Source organism: Nilaparvata lugens, chromosome 1 (genome assembly GCF_014356525.2).
Source record: "Nilaparvata lugens isolate BPH chromosome 1, ASM1435652v1, whole genome shotgun sequence".
Lineage (NCBI taxonomy): Eukaryota > Metazoa > Arthropoda > Insecta > Hemiptera > Delphacidae > Nilaparvata > Nilaparvata lugens.
The window spans coordinates 29775678-29795585 of NC_052504.1; the positions used below are offsets into that span (position 1 = coordinate 29775678).

At 33.3% G+C, this 19908-nt stretch overlaps 1 protein-coding gene across 5 annotated transcripts in view; it reads left to right on the forward strand.

Annotated features, from left to right (window-relative positions):
- Positions 1-12146, forward strand: part of LOC111048508 (histone demethylase UTY) — a 106383-nt gene extending 94237 nt beyond the window's left edge. For all 5 annotated transcript variants that reach the window (XM_039425028.1, XM_039425036.1, XM_039425042.1 and 2 more), the window contains 7 exons: positions 2926-3042; positions 3700-3841; positions 4989-5218; positions 7205-7518; positions 9014-9217; positions 10386-10852; positions 11908-12146. In XM_039425028.1, the coding sequence (XP_039280962.1) occupies positions 2926-3042; positions 3700-3841; positions 4989-5218; positions 7205-7518; positions 9014-9217; positions 10386-10852; positions 11908-12115 (1682 nt within the window). In that variant the 3' untranslated portion in view covers positions 12116-12146. The remainder of the gene's footprint in view (positions 1-2925; positions 3043-3699; positions 3842-4988; positions 5219-7204; positions 7519-9013; positions 9218-10385; positions 10853-11907) is intronic.
- The last annotated feature ends 7762 nt before the right edge of the window (positions 12147-19908 follow it).

The window sequence follows — 19908 nt, forward strand, 5'->3', positions numbered from 1 at the left end:
CTCATTGTTGCAAATGGCAGCCTGGGGCCTTCTCGTCGTGCGCTACCCCTAGGGCCAACCACATGAAGCGTTTTTTCTGGAGTTCTTGCACTGCTGGCGGATGAGTCACCAGGGTAGGAAGCGTCCCTATTGGCTAATTATCAGCTGATTTCCGAACGCCAACTCAAACAGCCAATAATCAGCCGATGGGACAGCTTCCTGTCTTGCCGATTCGTCCGCCGCCAGTGTAAGAACGCCTGTAAAAACGCTTCATGTGTCTCTTGGTGTTAGGTGTAGGTTCGGATTCGATAGTCGTACGGTTGATAGAACAGTTTCTTTTAGTTTATTCGTGTTGTTTGTCGTATATTTTTGATCTGCTTGTGGAGTCAATTGTTGGATTTGTGTTCTTAGATTGAAGTATATCAGTAACAATCAGCCGATTTTGGACGTATTATGATATATGTTCTCTACTTTAGCTACACAGCTATATGTTCTCTACTTTAGCTACACAGCTATATGTTCTCTACTTTAGCTACACAGCTATTATTTGCGGTGGTTCGGAACCCACCTCAACCTAGTCCACTCGTCTTTCATAATCATCCGTCTCATTACCCACGCACAAGCCTGGAGCTCATATGGGCATCACATTTAGCGAAAATCAGAATAAATATGTGATGAAACATCAGCCATTACTATTATTGGAATTAGAACAATTGCTTATGAATGAGCTATTAATATTAAAATAATATCAATTGCCAATTTGTAATAAATAATCAATTAACAGAAATCCAAATTTAATAATGCTACAAAATACTCTGTAAACTTTCGTAGCTGTAAATATTTTTAACAGAGAAAATAGCTGGAAGAAATCAGCTTTTGCATTAAATTAGGATTTTTAATTGATAGAAATTCAGTTTAGGTACGAATTCCATGTGAACTCAGATGTACAAGTCGGTTCAATTCAACAGTGATATATACTGGGTTTTGGTACATATGATATCTTATTAAATCTCATTTAGCAGTATATTTTTTTGGAATATCTTCTTGTTTACAGAATGAATTGAAAATGTTCAAAATCAATACCATAACCAAATCGATTGTGTAGCCATTAATTAGCTCATCAAAAAGAACTATCTGATAGATTTTTGAATATGTTTTTCAATGTTTCTCCACAAGTAGATTAGGAATTTGGACGGATTACATAAATTATACGTTATATTATTTGATAGAAGGATGACTTCTCGCTGACGCAGCTACCACTACTAGCTGCGCTCCTCGCTACCAGTTCAACACTACCACAACTCGCACGCTGTCATTAGTCATTTTCATTTGGTTCTTAATTTAATATTTTTTTAATGAAGAAATTTTATAGATTTACTGAACGCGTTTGTAAGTGAGAGCTGATGTCCAACTTTGAACGGAAAACTCTCTTGAACAATACATTCGCAATTATTAGGTTAAAAACGTGTAACTTGACTAACAATGAATTTTTTCCGAATTCGGAGTTACAAATTCGTTAGAACTGCTCTTGAAAAACTCAACATTTGTCCTTCAGGCAATCATCAAATCATACTAAACGTCATATTAAAATAATTACCTTTACCCCTTCACTCTAGAGCAGAGAGAAATCGGACCCAGAAAAATAATTACGATCTTTATAGCTTAGACATCAAAAATGGTTAGGTGACGTATATGAATAATTTTTGTTTGCGATTTCAATGCAATGAAATATTCCATCGACAAGTGAATTCCTCTATTGCTTTGAATTCGGGATTGATCTCTTTCTGTTCTGATCATCCGAGATTACTAGAAAGTTTTATCTACCATAAACTGAATCACCAAATATTAAAATGTTCATAATTCATTTTTCGCGTGAAATTTTTCAATTAAATGTTCTTTCCTTGCAAAATATTACTACTTTGAAATGATCGAGTGTATTTTTAATTATGTTTTCTCTTACATGTGCAACTGAACGAGATGTGACAGGTTCTGTGATTTTACTTATTACCCTATTTATTCCAAGTTTCCACTTCCTTCTTTCCTATTACTTAATTGTTCAACTGCTAATTCCTGTAAATTTTCATAATTCAACCGAGAAAGCATGCCAGCATCTCGTGTAAAGCATGTTTAATATTATTGAAATGATTAAATTCAAATTAAAAATATCACCCATTTTCATTCTCATAACATTGCTTTTAAGATTCATTTAAGAGTAATGAATCATGCTGCTTATCATTCACATCCGTTTGGGGGTTTCCACCCTTCAAAAAATGATACTACTGTACCATAATTGAATAAAAGTAGTTACAATTAACAATCCATGTATACTCCCAATTAACATACAATATAACCGAAACGTTTTTGACGCTTAATATTTTAATTCTAATAAATGACATGCGTGTGTTATTGAATCAATAAAATGCTGAATTTATCTTTATGGCCATCCAAGCAGCAATCTAATTGTCATGTATGGCTATCGTAGCTGAAAAAATAAAATTATTGCCATTATTTTACTTTTTGTGCATCCTACTCAGCATTTGAATAAATTTTATTACAAATATTAGCATATTGCCTCTTGTAGAATTATATTATTCACACAATGTTCATTATGAAATGCATCATTTTGCATTGTCAAAAACTATCCAATCGTAGCTAAAACTTGAACTGTTTCAATAGTGTTGAAAATCAGTAATACTATATTGAAAATTGAATTACTCCACGATAGTAAAAAACGTAATGTTAAAAGAATTGCTCAATCTATTAGCTCATCTCTTGTCCTTTGAGTTTCTTCAAGAGAACAAACTCTAAAAAATTATAAGATTGTATGAACTTACCAATAAATCCCCAATACTTTCCAGTACATTGCCCTTTTGAATCCCTCTACTTAGATGGTAAGCATGTATGGTAGTTGTACAGCGCTGAGTGTAATTTTGTTGGTTTCTGCAGGTGAACGCCACACTCTGAGCTCGGGACCATTCTCTCCGTCCAACCTGTCTTCGTCCAACGCCGATGAGGGCGTCAACCCCTCTCACTCCAACACCGCCACCACACCCTCTCAGTCCGGTAAGCATAAACTACAACTTTATTTGTTCAATTCATTTATTGATTAAAGATACACAATTATTCTTCGCATGATGTAAATTATAAAAATATTTTGAAAGCGATTCATTAAAGCTAATTGCCATTTCATTGCATACTTCAGTACAATACGTAATTATAATTATAAATGGAAAACAATTTAACCAATTATTTTCAAATGAACATTTTAAAAATGCTTGATGGCATTGGTTTTATCTGATTTGCTGGATTGTATGTTCCCAATTTATAAGATACTTTATTTTTCCTTTTGTATAAGAATGTGTTATTCTTTCTCTTGCTATTATTTTTTATATTTAGATTAAAATAATTCAATTGGAATCAATTGCTAGATCAAAAAGCTAGACAGTATATATCCCAATACTAGAAACAGGTTGTTTACTATGACTGGTTGTATCCAGGTAATGTTTAGAATTGTTCTTTTATATTTATAAATTAAAGGGAAATGCCATTTAGTCATGTGCCATTCAAAAGCCAAATTTTATTCCTTTCGTCTAACTATGCTCTCATCAATGGCTTATTCGCTATTCATATAAAAAGCTTCAAGATTTCATCAAATGAAACAATTTCCAATTCTTGTTAATTACTTGTTACTGAAATTCACTATTTATTCGATATTTTTAGGATTGAAGACAGAAAGTGATACTTCAGAAAGACTGAAAATAGAAGAAGAAGACGTGAAAGACGAGTCGTTGATGCACGATTCCCAGTCGGAGAATGAGTACAGCATAGAAATGGATGCGCAATCTGTGCTCGACATGTGCAAGTAAGACAAAGTCATTCTCTACTACTTCAATTTCTCGATTCCTCAACAACTCAACAGTAACAAATATTTTCTTATCGTAATTTATCTCCTCCACAAAGTTATAACTAACTCTCAACATAAAAATAGTATTCCCTGTGAAGTAGTAAATAATATGAAAGTGATATTCAGTTGAATATCTGTATCAGTGGATCTTAATTTCATTCACAACCACTTAGTAAGTATTAAGATAGTAAGATAGTAAGTATTTGTAAGTAAGATAGTAAGTATTGTATCTGATGCCCGGTTTCCAGGACACTCTTTAGGCTGAATCGTTGTCTAACGAGTAGCTATGATGGCCCATTGGATTTAATAATAGTCTCAGAAACTGGGCCTATAAATCTCGGTTCAATCAACTGGGGAACGATAATGGTGTGAAAACTGAAACTAGATTCGCTTTGCCTCAATAATAAGTGGTTGTAATAATCTTGAAGTTTCTCTATTCTATATGAACATTGATCTTTTTAGTATTATTCTATTAATCCTATTTATTTTGTTTCTTTCTGTGTAGAGTGTGTAGAGGATAAGTTAGATGATAATATGTACTATTAGATTTGAAATGATATTCAGAGTTATAATGAAGCACACACATAATGGAGTAAATTGGAATATTCTTATAAAATATTATTTTAATGGAAATAATCGCTAGCTGTGTCAATTAAGCATACTATTATACCAACTTACTATTTTTTCTTTTAAACACTGACATGCAGTCAATTATTTGATGAAATAAACGTGTTGGTTTACTGTTGAAAATGGGTTCTTGAAACTTGAGAATACTCTAGTCAGTAAGTAAACTAACTTGTTTATTACATCAAATGCATGTCTGTGCTTAAAATAGATGGATATTTTTTCATTCAACTTAGCATACTATTACGCAAGCTATTTTATTATTCATTCAACACAGCATACTATTACACCAGCACATAGTTAAACGTCGACAAATTAAAAGTACAATTCACTGAATTTAGTCATCACAATCTTCTATTATATATGACAAAATAGTATGTTGATACATTGCAGTTGGAATGGATCAAAAAACCATAATTTGTATTAGACTATGTTAGTTGTTCTAGTGATTGACATGTTGTTGCTTTTTGCGTTGTTGCAGAGGCCAAGGCCTGAACGGCGTGTCGACGTGTAGCGTGCTGAGCGACAAGGCGCCTCCCCCCGCCCCTCCCGAGCCCCCCGGTGTGCGCCTGACGCGTGAACAACTTCTGCCCCCCACCCCCAGTGTCTACCTCGAGAACAAGAAGGACGCCTTTAGTCCGCGGCTGCAGGAGTTCTGTCTCAAGCATCCCATTGCCGTCGTGCGTGGTCTTGCAGCCGCTCTCAAGCTCGGTCAGTTCAGTTCATCCATATCAATTCATCATTCATTCATTGCCTTACCAATTTCAATAGGCTATCATATCAAATCAATAATTTTCTTGCTCCACCTACTAACTACTTTCTCAAGTTCTATCCATCTCATACTTTCTTTCTCCATAAAAAATACGATTTCATGATAATACTAAACTTAAAATCAAATTCTGCAATTTTTGCTATACGGAGCTTGAAGCCAATTAATTATTAAAGAGGAGTTTCTCCGAAATGTCTATTTTTCAATATTCTACTCTCTTCTGTCTATCGTTTTGCTTTCTGAGGGATTTCGGGCGGTTCCATCGAAATATTTAAGACTCCAAAATTGGGCGTTTTAAATAATGGCTGGAGAATCAATCAGAACTAGTTGTCGCCCTCTCTTTGAACAGTATAGAGTTCTGTCATTATCCAGCCTTTATATTCTTGAAGCCATTTGTTCTATAAAAAAGCATGCATCTGATTTTACTACCGGTGTTTCAATTCACAAATATGAAACCAGGTACCGTTAAAATCTGAGGGTCGACGCCCAAACCACTCTGTATGAACGGGGTTAGAGGCTCGGGAATATGCTTATAATGTTCTACCTGTACGACTCAGGGAACTCAAAGGGAAAAAATTCAGAGATCAGTTACAGAGAGAGTTACTGGAAATATGTGTGTATACGGCTGAGGAGTTTAGAAGTTATTATGGGCAAAACATGGGAAAATAAACTTATACATCTCAAATGTATATAAGAAGTCAATAAATCTATTGGCAAATCAACTTACCCCTTTCATATGTGGTCAATGGATGATAAAAAACTGGCCTACCAACAAATCCCAGCATATAGAAAGATCTTTTTCATTTTCCTATCATCATCCAATGACTGCCTATGGAAGGAGTTTGAGTATCAACCAATAAATATTCAAGTTATTTATATATCCCGAATCGTGATCGATGCTCGTAATGAGCTCTGTATTTGTGTTTGTAGTGCATACATTTTTCCAGTAACACTCCTCTCAATAGTTGGATTCTGAACTCCTTACCTGTGTAATGAAGTTTTTATAATTGTAATCAGTATCTAACCACAACTACAATATATTATATCGTTTCTAAACTACAATCTATAATATCATAATTTACAATCTATCTATATTAGATGTGACTGAGCTAATAGTATTATATTTTCAACATGTACATTTGACGATATTCAACTATGTATTGTAATCAAATACTGTATACTTCATTGAGCAAGTTGCATCCACAAGCCTGCACTTGATATCATTGAAAGCTTACTGATGATAAGCTCCATTGAATAAAAAATATCTTTATAGAACTACTTGTGCCCTTTCCATTTTCAAAGACTCAGTAATTCTATGTGATAAACTTTCAGAAAAGATTATCAATAATACATGATGATTTAGTTAGCCTTTATATTTATTTATGGAGTATCGGTGGTCTGGTGGATAGAGTGCTTGCGTAGCAAACTAGAGATCCCTGGTTCAAACATGTTCATCACCAAACGTTTCTGACCAGGTCACTCCTGTGTTATCGGATGGGCACGTTAAATTGTCGGTCCCGGTTGACAGTCGTAAGGCTTAAATGATATATTCAGGCGAGGTTGAACTTCCGTCAAGGACTCCTCACCAATATAATCCATACAATAATTATATTATATTTATTTTTTCTCCAATATTTTCAATTTTAAGGTAGTTGCTGAAAATATTAGACCTGGTGTGAAGTACATTCATGTTTCATTGAATTAGAAAAGAATGCTCATTCGTTTTTTTCAGACTAGATTAGAATGTATTTTCAAAAATAGAATATATAAAATAAAATAGAACTTCCAAGTAGCCCTATTGAAACAAATTATTAATATATAAATCTTATCTTTGTTGATGTATGTGTATGCATGAACTTTTGCCTCCTCGCTCACATAGCGAACTACTGTCGGTTAATTAACATGGTGCGTTATTTTGCTTGCCACAGACCTAGGCCTGTTCTCGACGAAGACGCTGGTGGAGGCGAACCCGGACCACACAGTGGAGGTGCGCACGCAGGTGCAGCAGAGCGCCGATGAGAACTGGGACCATGTGCTGGGCCGCCGCGGCTGGGCGTGCATCTCGCATCGCTCGCACACCACCATTGCCAAGTACGCGCAGTACCAGGCCTCCTCCTTCCAGGACAGCCTCAAGGAGGAGCGCGACAAGGCCGCCAACAACCCAAGTGTCACCAACCTCTCCGACTCTGATTCGAAAGACTCAACGGGTGTCGTGCGCAAGAAGAAGACCACCGTCAATTCGGTACGTGTTCGACCTCGTTCAATTCTCAGCTTTTGATACCATAGAGAAAATATAGCATAAGTAGATATCCCATGTTATAGGTATTTTATGTTTCAAATTTCAAGCAGATTTATTGTTGAATCAAGCCGATTACTATTGCCCACTATCTATTATTATTGTTTTGGCCGGTGAGAGTGGAAAAACGGCACAGTATGAGTGACTACCAGCTCCACTTAGCTTCACAAAAAAGAACTATGTTGACTATCGACTTGAATTAACAGTGAAAATTGGAACACAAACGCCCTAAATCATGGGATAATGATATCTTCTCATATTTTCTCCATGTTGATACTTGACCTATGATTAAGTTTAGATCTTCATCTATTAAAAATAAAAAATGAACGAAAGCTTGTAGCACAGCTTTCTAGCAATTCCATGCCCAAAACCCTTTTCTTCTAACGTTGGAAAAATTGAATAAATTTTTTACATTTACACAGATATTTAAGGGCAGATGTAATGTGATCAATTCAATTACTGAAGTGTAAATGTAAATACATTCAATTCAATTACATGAGTGTAAATTGAAATACATTCACGCATATCTCAACTTTGATTGATACTTTTTCCCAGTGGTTTTGAGTACTTTTTGAGTCCAACGTTGGTTCACTAATAATTTTTGTTTTGTTTATGAATTTCATTTTTAATTCATATTGAGTTGAGGGAGCATATTTTGTTAAGCTGAGCAGATTTGGTTTTTATCTGTTGTTTCCGTTGTAAAATTGTAAATAAATTAATTAATGTTATGAAATTAAATCTACATGTTCAATTTTCCTTATCATAATAGTTTGCATTTATGAGTAAGGAACAATAAACATTACTGATAAAAGTAAAAAGGTACCTCAAAACGTTACGTCTGAATTAGTTAATGAATCGTACATTAATAAGTACAGTAGATATGATCAGCAAACTATGGACATTTGTCGAATCGTCTTGGAACGCTGTGACCAACAAACATTTTGATATGACAGCTTCTTATATTTGGATGGCAATTGTATGCAAATTGTTACTGAGTTGGAATGGTCAGCTAATCCAAAAAAGTATTTGCCTAATCCTCTTGGAACTCTGTTACTACTACTCTGTTACAATTACCTCTTCTTCTCAGTAGATTTCGTTCATATTTATGACAATTTGATACAAATTGTTACTTATTGAATAGATACCATAAAGACATTTGTTGGATTATTTATAATGCTGTTACTTTTAAAACATTCTTCCTTCCAAGGAGACAGATTCCTTACGTTTTTATGACAATTGAATACAAATTATTACTTATTTAGTAAGTATGATAGCCAGATTCAAGAAATTATCGAATCCTCTTGAAACGCTGTACATGCTTGTAAAGTCTGATATATTTCATGTACATATTTGACATGTGACATATTTGTACGTGTGACATATTTCATGTACATATTTGCTTGTTTGGATGAAGTTGTGACTTGGTGTTTGTGTGTTGCAGGTGGCGGGTTTGAAGGCGCCACCCGGCTCCAAGATGCTGCGCTTCGGCACCAATGTGGACTTGTCGGACGAGCGCAAGTGGCGCTTGCAGCTGCATGAGCTGGGCAAGCTGCCCGCATTCGCACGTGTCGTCTCCGCCGGCAACATGCTCTCGCACGTCGGCCACGTCATTCTCGGCATGAACACTGTACAACTCTACATGAAGGTATGTGAACCTATAGAGTCCATGAGAAGCTAAAAGAAACTATCTTTCTGTAATATTAGGCTGAAATCAACCGTTTTATCAATAATTATGTTATCTCAATTTTGACAATCTTATACTCTGTTAAGATAGATAGATAGATTGATTGATTTAATTCTTTTGCTAACGGACCATACAGTCATCAGCAACGTCAATAGAATATTCATAACACTTAACACTTAATTTATTATAAAGTATGTGTGAAAAACTCCTCCAAAGAATAGAAGGGGTTTGCACGCAGAAGATCGAACAGTAATTTGCCGAACAAAGAGACTGGATAATTTTTATTGACTCTGGCAACCTATTGTAGACCTTTGTTCCTAAGACGTGATGGAGCTTCTGTACTTTGGTTAATCTTGTACGTTGGGTATCAAGTTGTTGTCTTTGGCGGGTGTTGTATGAATGAACCATACCTCTTGTGTTCATTTTACACTTATTTTTATGTATATATAAGACAACAACAAAAATATATTGGTTGTAAACCGTTAATATTCCAAGAGAAACAAATAACGGTTTACAATGTTCCCTGAAAGTGGCCCCCACTATTATCCTCACAGCTTTTTTCTGGAGAAGGAGAACACCAGAAACATGACTACTTCCACCCCAGTGTAGGATACCATATGACAGAAGACTGAGAAGATTATATAACTAAGTAGGAAGATACTTCCATGATATCATGCAGACATCAGCCGTGTAACATTTGCTAACAATGCATTTTCTGAGCTATTTCCCGAAGATGATAAAGTCGCTCTATTCTCTTCCTTGGAGATAAAAAGGGATTCGATTTCAATGTTAGTTAAGCTACAGAACCTACATTAAAAATAGATGAATATAAAACTTGAATGAACGAACCATAATGAAGTGATTTCAAAATAAAACACTCATAGATTATACTCTTTTAATGTGTTGGAAATCTTGGAAAATGAATTATTTTAAAATCAATTATTTGTTTCCTGTGTTGCATATCCATACATTTTCACTAATGATATAAAACTTAATTTTAAAAACATTTATGATGTGAAAAATATAGTAGGGACAAATGTAGTAGTGACACTACTAATATTAGTAGTGGCAATCGTTTTGACCTGTTGTGAAACCAAAAATGATTTTTTTGTTTGTTTGTTTGTTATAGGTGCCAGGCAGCCGAACACCGGGCCACCAGGAGAACAACAACTTCTGCTCGATCAACATCAACATCGGGCCGGGCGACTGCGAGTGGTTCGCGGTGCCCGACGCCTACTGGGGCGTCATCTACAACCTCTGCGAGAAGAACAACCTCAACTACCTGCACGGCTCGTGGTGGCCGGCGCTGGAGGACCTCTACGACGAGAACGTGCCTGTCTACCGGTTCGTGCAGCGGCCGGGTGACCTGGTGTGGGTGAACTCGGGCTGCGTGCACTGGGTCCAGGCCACCGGCTGGTGCAACAACATCGCCTGGAATGTGGGGCCCCTTACCGCCCGCCAATACCATCTCGCCATCGAACGCTACCAGTGGAACAAGCTGCAGAGCTTCAAGTCGATTGTGCCCATGCTGCATCTCTCCTGGAACCTCGCGCGCAACATCAAGGTCTCCGATCCTAAACTATTCGAGCTAATCAAGTGAGTTCATTCAAAAGAATAGAAATACGAGTTTATATTCTTTCCTAAATTTACATTTCATATCAGCCTGCAATCAAATTTAATAGAACACAAATATGAATTTATATTTTTTCCTGAATTTACATTTCAAATCAGCCTGCACACCCCACCATGCTACCTTGTATTTGATATGTTTATCTAATTTGTTATTTTTGAATAAATTTGAAATTCTAATTTTGAAAAAGAATATTAATCACAAACGACAAAACACAATCACAAATCATCTAAATCATTACCATCATACTAAATTATTTCTCATAATTCTATTTTTTATTCAGTTTTATTTTACACTGTTGTTATGTTTGTGCTGCAAGCATTATTGTGCCCTGTTTAAAATGTTACAATCATGTATAATTTTGACTAAATAAACCCAATTCAATATTTTTCAGTTATTTCTATCACTCATTCATTTGTTTATTTATTTGCACATAACTGAAGATAGACTCTACCATCATAACAACGTAGAGGCGATTCAGCTTCTGGAAACGCGGTCATAAATAGGGTACTTGAAAGAAAAAAAAATCGAATTTATATAGTTTCGGGAGTGTCAAAAACTTTAATGAAAGAGAAAATTAATTGTGATGAATTTCCATAAAAAGGCTTTTAGCCTGCTGTCCAATTGTTACTAATTTGGGAGAGCAAAATATTTCTGGTGATCCAAATTGGTGCTATATTTCAATTGATATTATAATTGTGAAATTATCCTTATAAAATTACAAATACAATAAACGAATCAACTATAAAAGTACACTTTGGAAATAAACAAATCACAATTATCGAAAAAACCATGAGGAACAACCTCCTTAAAGTAGCAAGCTCTTTCTACATCAGCTAGCTGTAATGAACTTACACAGTTTATTATATATAGGTTATGAGTTGATCCTCACGCTATTTGAACATATCGATTTTAGCAACAACACTCTGTTACTGAAGCTTGTAGAACTTCATATTTGTCACTATTATTTTTCGATACCGTTGATTCTCCCTATACTAAGCTGTGTGTCTCTTTTTTCCAGAAATTGTCTTCTCAGAACCCTGAGACAGTGTGCCCTTATCTTGGAATTCGTCAAATCAAAAGGAGTGGAAGTACGTTTCCACGGCCGCGGCAAAAACGAAGCATCCCACTATTGTGGACAATGCGAGGTAATTAATCAACTTGCTATTTTGAAGGGAAAATTAGTACCGGTAGTACACTTTCTACATTACTTGAAATTTACATTCTGAATTGGTTTTATTGTATTTCAATCAACTACTAGAATAGTAATATCCCATATAAATAACATATAATTGTAAATTATTAGTATTTTATATTTCAGGGGGATATTTTCTTTTTCTTCATAGACAATATTTGTGTTGAATTTATGTATTCCAAATTATGTAATGTACTCTGTATTTATCACTTTTGTCTTCAATTATATAAGTAATAAGAATCTTATTATTTGCCTTTTGTTATAACATATCACATTTTTTGTTATTAGTTGAATTGTGTAACATATAAATATTTTTTTGCAATTTTGTATCATGAACACTTAGGGCCGGTTTCCGAGCTCGGGATTCTGCTAAGTTCTAGACTCTAAACAGCTGGAGTCAGTTAATATTGATCTGGATGTATTAGTTTGTATTTATTGTATTGCATTCATGAATTACCAATAAAATTTGCATTATTGAATATATGAAGTTATCGATTTGATATAGAGGTAAATTATCAATAATTATGAACACAATTAGAAGATAATTTCTACTTCCAAATTGCATAAGTAGCTAGCTATTTATGTACTAAGAGCTTAAAGCGGAAATTCATCGCTCAAGAAAAAGTGTTATCAGGTGATGTGTAGAGAAGCATGATAATTTCATAAGAGCAATACAGAAAATTATATACTACATTATCTAACACTGATATATGAATCTTTATGACTGAAAAATGAAAAATCAAAGGCTTCAATAAATTATTGTATTTTTCTAACTATTCAATCGATTTTGATTTTGATTAAGGTTATAAATTCATGAGCAAACCTAACTTGGCATTATCTATTCGGAGAATTGTAATTTAACAAATTATTTGATGCTATTTCATCCAAATTACATCAACTAATACCATCAATCATTATTTTTTTGTCGACACGATAACTGGGCTATTTTTGTTGTGTTACTTTGCTATTTCTTCTTCAAACAATAAGAATTGTTTTAATTTTGACTCATTCATGTGTAAAATAAAATTGTATGCCTTGAATAAAGAGATTGATTGACTGAATAGCTTCAACTAATTCAAATTTGAATTGAAATTTAATCAGTCAAAGTAAATGTTATAAAAGCAAGTTATTTGCAATATAATTTTCTCAGAGAAGACAAATTTAAACTTAATCCGTTTCATCTTGTCTGCCAATTAACTTTTGATTTTCATCCATTTTCATCTAATTTAATATTGCTTTAGCTATGTCAGTACTTAATAAGACTTCAACAATTCTGGAGCACTCCTCTGAACATTTAACTTCCAAAATGAATAGTTAGTCATTGTGAATGCATTGTGATGTCAACCAATAATTGTATTGTTTTGTTGCAGCAAAGCCCAGTGAATATGCAAGGATGACACATCAGCGAGCGCTCTGCTGGCATGTCCGGCTAATCGGCTTCCCGCAGCTTGTGCCACTCTCACTACAATCAACTCTTAGAGCAATTATTATTAGGCTCACCCCAGCCTAACATCAAGTGCTGTATTGTCGGCCAATTGTCGTTCAACAACACTCATGTAATCGTGCTATCAATTAGAAGAGGAAATATTCTAAATTTTAACAAATTTCGCGTTCAGACAATGACAATCTTCATTTTTATTGTTGAAAATGTGGAATGATTGACAGTGTATTATATGTGATTTTAACTAGGTAGTTGTAAAAATATTATCAATGTATTATCTTTATCACCAAATGCCTTCGATTGTTTCTCCGAGGGAGGAGGAAATGTTGAAGAGAGCTACAGAAACAAGTTCCTGAATGAAGAAGATATTCGAACGGGCTCGAACAGTGCTCTATGTTTGTGTTGGATATTTGCTTATTAACTTATTGACTCGTGCATTTTGCATAAGTCGCTGCTTTAGTTCTGAACCAGTTCCAAGAGACAGATATATTGGTTGGATGTGTGTAATATTTAGGGTGGAATCTGGTTGGGCAATGTACAGAAGAATATATGTAATTGATCGGTAATGATAAGTATAATCTCAGTAGAGATCAAAATTTTATTTTCAATCCAACTAGTGTTCTGTGAAATGAGGTTTAGTGGATGAGAACGGTGATGTTAGTTACATTTTTGTTGAAAGTTTATGGGGTGTGTGTACCTTGGGATTTTTTTTTGTTCTGTTTGTCACTGTTTTGTATGTGTGTCGCAGTATTTAATAATTATTTTCTCAAATCTAAAATAGCTTTCTCACGGCTCTTGAGTTTGGAAGAAAGAGCCTGGTCGAATTTGCCGTTCTTTTTCTCATTAGTTTGATAGTTTTTAGTTCTAAATGCAGGTGATTGAAATCGCCCGAAAAACAATGATCTCACAATTTTACTGTTATGAAGAAATGACAAAATGCTGTGCATGGACTGTTGGAATTTTTAAAGCCAAGACAGATGTTATTGTGGTGTAAGCTGTGATCTACGCTTAACAGCACACATGCCAACTCTCACACCAATATTTATAATGTTCATAACTTTGACGAAATATACTTTTAATAATGATAATACTCATATTTATTGAATTTTATTATTTCTAATTGCATTTTGAATCGCATAAGATAAAGTGATAGATAGATTGAAGACCGGAATTAGATTAATAGTGTTTAAACAATACTCTTATTAAAATTTATTTTATTCAATGATTACATTTGAAATCATCATAGGGGAAAAATCATTTCAATATAATTATGATGAAGTCAACTGAACCTCGGATATTGAAGTTCACTATATTGAACCTAATATATTTAGGTTATTAGTACATTTAAAATAATATACTTGTGGTCAATTACAATGAAATGAAATATGATATTAAAATAATGTTATTTACTATGCAATGTTCAGTGTAAAAGCAAACATGAAATGAAATATGATATTAAATGCTATTTATTATACAATGTTCAGTGTAAAAGCAAACATGAAATGAAATTAAATATGATATTATTATTTTTATTTTTATACAATGTTCAGTGTAAAAGCAAACGTGAAACAATTGGGTTGTATAAAAATATCGAGGAAAATGATTTATTATGCAGCCTTTAAGTTGAGTGGGGGGATTATTCGATACTATGGATATTGCATGTATTTATAAATAATTTATTTGGTATGAAAACAATAATTTTGTTTTGCTTATTGGATAAGGTTCTTACAAAATTTGGCTGATAAAACTGGTTGCTTGGTCTTTTGTAAAATTATCAATCATCATACGTTTTCCAACCATGTACACTAGATTTATTGAATATGAAAACGTTCTTTACTTTTTCAATACAATATGCTGGAAAACAGTTGTTGGATTTCTACTTACTAAAATTATCAAACATTTTACGAACAAAACAACATTTGAATTGTGGTTAATGTCCATTCCAAATTCCACTTTTACAGGTTGACTCACTTCACTTATTCCTTGTCCTTAGGAATCGGTTATCCAGTCTCACTAGTAAATTAACAAAACTTTATCGAAGATTTTCGAAGGTCTACTTGAAATATTGTAATAGAATATAGATTCTTCTATTGGATAAGATCTCAATTCGACTGAATAAGCAAACTAGTACAAAACTTTCAGCCATATTTAAACGTAAAATCTTCTCAAGTAGCAAATTTATGCAATGTGTGCGTGAATTTCACTCTAGCATTGAATTTTGCAAGTAAAGTATTATAAGTTTGAGTGATTTGAATTCTTCTCACCTGAATAAAGAACACTAACAATGTTTTTTACTAAATGAAGCTTATAAAAAATCTTGTTTTTCAACACTATTCAAAATTTTCAAAAATATTTACTATTTGAAAATTTCTTGAATTATCTATCACTCTCATATAAATTTAAATTTGCTCTGATTGTATTTTCGCTTGATTTTATTAAAAAGTCACATATTCTGATTTCAAATTAATTTGCTATATTAGAACTAAAGTTCACAAATAAGTTGAGCATATTAAATGTATTTATTGATTAACAATCTTCATAATGTTCGTTACTTCATTCAAACCATTGATTGTAATCACTTGAATAATGTGTTTTCATCCTTTTTTCAAATCGCATAGATTTCCACTGCCATAGATGTTAATAAATTTGTTCAGTGCTCAAGTTATCGAATCTGTATCAATGTCAATAGACGAACAGTTACACAATACTGTTTCATCTGTATCTTTACATATCCGTTCAAGTATGTGATAGAATCAATAATCGATTTTTGCACTTTCTTTTGAGCAACAAACTTGAAATAATAAGGCAGTTCATGCAGTGTTAGATCTTTTTCAAATTAGATAGCTACGCTCTAGCATTTACAAATCTTTGTTCAAATCGTCTCGTATAAATCAGTGTATTAACGCACTATCACTGCCTCAACAGTTTTTAGTACTCAAAGTTGAAAAGTTGTTAAAATATAGACACTAAATTCTAATCAATAATAGTGATAAATATTTGTCATCACAATATTGTTTTTCTTGCTACAGTACAAGTGCTCTTGTAATTCAGAGTAGTAATAATATTCTTATTTCACTAGTGCCTCTGTTCAGTCTCAGGTGAGCGTTGCCAAATTGTTTGATTCACAATTTAGAGTGCTGGCACTATTTAAGAGTGCATAAACATTTGAAGCGCTTTGGAAATAGTTTACATGAGTAAGACTGTAGTGTAGTTGAATATAAAATTGTGATTTGACGATTATCCTAAAACTATTTCAAGATATTTATTACCAAACTGTTATTAGTAATTTGTGGTATTTTTTATTATGTGGTGGCTGATTTTAAGCTTACATTGTGATATTCTAGCTCTGTTTATCATTCTATTTTGTTTTGTCTACTTGAGAAATGGACTAATCAATTTCTAAATTTGTATAACAAAAAACCTCAACGTAAAGAACGAACATAAACTAAGATCCTCGATGGATTGATTACCTTTGTTAGTTACTCTGATTATCATTTCTATAATGGAATAAAATGATTTCAAATTCGGGAGAGAAATAGTTGAGTTTCGCCGGTTTTCGCTCCCAATTTTTTATAATATGTGCACGTACTAATGAATAAAATTATTATATTATTTTCATGAAGATAAATGGATTAGATTCATAAGCTCTTTTCATATAATTTTAAACACGATATCGGTACAAGTACTCTCAGTTATCAACTAAAGCTACTTGCATTCTTTCTTAAACAATCAACCCCTTCCCCACGCACAATTCCACGTACAATTTTCAAATTGTACATCATCCTTTGTAGAAGAGAAATGAGAATTTTCATAATGTAAGCTCAAATCCTCGACTGATACTCCAATGTATGATTCACATAAATAATGAAATTAATTTTCCACTCTTGTGTTCCTAATTAATTGATATTCTTCCGTTTCAATCAAACTTCAATGTGTGTGTGTTTTTAAGGTTCTAGAAAAGCCACTGCCCTAAAACTTATATGTTTCATTAAACTAGCTAGCAATTGAAAATTTTTACTCGTCTGCCAAATGGGGAAAATTCTAAGGTGTTCAGTATTTTAAGTTCCATCTTCATTTTAAATGTTACTACCTTGTGGTTTATAATATTTATTTATTGTTTCTATGCAAGAAGTGAAAATAATTTAAGATTGCTGATAGATTTAGAAATTAAATGTAGATGAGAAAACATCAACGTTCAAACAAAAATATGTGCCTGTTAAGTTACTACTATGTATATGCATAAATATGATACTTTAGTAATAAAAAACATAATTCTTAATAATTCACATACTCCATTCATCACTATCGTTATCATTATAATCATCATTGTTAGATATAAATCTAAAATATTCATGCGCATTGATTACATCTGTGATTACTAGATTCTTTAGATGGCTACCCATGTTGATTACTTTCTAGTTGTTGAAAATATTCATGTATTATTTATTATTATATAATTCCAGAATCTCTTGGAGATAACCATTCAAAAATGGTTAGGATTTAATAATGTATCAACCTTTATAAATTGAGTTCACTCTTAGTGTGGCTCATCAATATTCTCATATTCTCACTAGTAAACATTTGTTGAACTTCGTCCCATAGAAATTAAATTATGAATATAATTCATAAAATAATTTCAAAATCAGTTCTATCTAAACCAGTAATTTATTCACAGGGCCTAGAAACGCATCATGTAACAATGCGTATGCTTTAATAATGTAACTTCACAGAATACAAAAATAATAAGAATATTATTGCGAGCAACCTTTCCATATTATCGTAGAATATTTATGTACCGGTTACTTTGAATTTTGAGAGAAATGACTATGACAATTTTAACCTAAATATTTTCAATCAATCGATTGTAAATAAAATGAAAAAATCTATTTATGAATTTATTTCTATTTAGAGTTAATAGAGATTCATCTAATGATATTCATGAATCACCAGGAACACTGCCACATTTGTGTTGTATATTAGTTTGTAATTTACCGATTAATTCTAATGATATTGAAAATACTGGAGTTTTATTAATATATATTATATATATGATGATATTGTCAACAGAATTGTTATATGATAACTTTGCTCTATCATCCTTAGGTAAGGAAATATTAAAACAATACTATTTGATCCACTATGTAAATAATTGAATATTTAAAGAGCAACATTGTTTATAAGTATATAATGTAATTAGTGAATAAAATTATCATTTGAATGTAGTATTGAGTTTACTACAATACAACCTCACCCTTCCCCCCTTTAAAGTATCAATCTTTCTCAAGTCGTTAGTACACCTTCAATAACATAATGTACAAGGAACAAAAATTTGAAATAGTAATTGCTCTCTCGTAGAACAGACTATAAAATATAGAGTGACTTTATATCAGGTATGGTGTCACGAGTTTTCAGGTCGTAATTGATCAATTTCAAGGCTTTAGACATGCTTCAAATTATTTTCTAAGGCAGCCGGGACCGATGACTTTACGTGTCCATCCGAAACACGGGACTGGCCACTACCTCCGTAAACAAAGCCGTAGTGCATTCAGACCAAGGGTAGAGCTCCTACACCAATAAAAAATTGTTGATTTCCGCTGATCTATATCAGCTAGTGTTTTAATTGGTGTAAGGGCCCTACCTGTGCTGACGTCACACGAATGCACTACGGCTTTGTTTACGGAGGTAGTGGTCTGGCCCGAGACAAATATCTTGGCTGGTCGAGATTCGAACTCTGGTCCTCTGGTTAATTAAGCGCGAGCGTCTAAACCACTCGACTACAGCCAACACACAAAGATTGTTCATTCATATTCATTTGATGAAACACATTACAACATTGGAAGAAACAAACAGGTGCTAGCCAAAAACTTCTTCTCTTCCTAAATTTAGTTCATTAAAAAAATTGTTATAGATTAAAAGTAATGATTTTCGGGATTTTGTCTGGAAAATGTTTGAACCAATTCCCAAAGTCAGGAAAAAGTATCAGAATCAGGAAAATTTGCTGTGACAATCCGATCTCCCAATTTCAGATTGTCAGAAGTTAGAATATTGATGTTTAGAAAAACCAGCAGCAGCTAGAAGAAAAACAATAAATGCAATAGATAGCAATCGACGATCAAAAGCTTGTCATATTAAGACTTAGAAAAGGTAGAATTCCTAGATTTAAATTAGAGAATTGCAGGATGTCATGCATTTCAGAAACTATGCCGTCAATAAAAAATATATATTTATCAACTAGATATTTCGTAGGCCTATGTTTATTAAATTATTAATAATTCACTTGATGCTTAGGCCTATTCCTTGTGTTCCATTGCTATAATGAACATGTTAAGTGTAAATACCTACTTTTCGCTGCAAATCAAGCACTATTGGTTCAATAACCTGAAAAA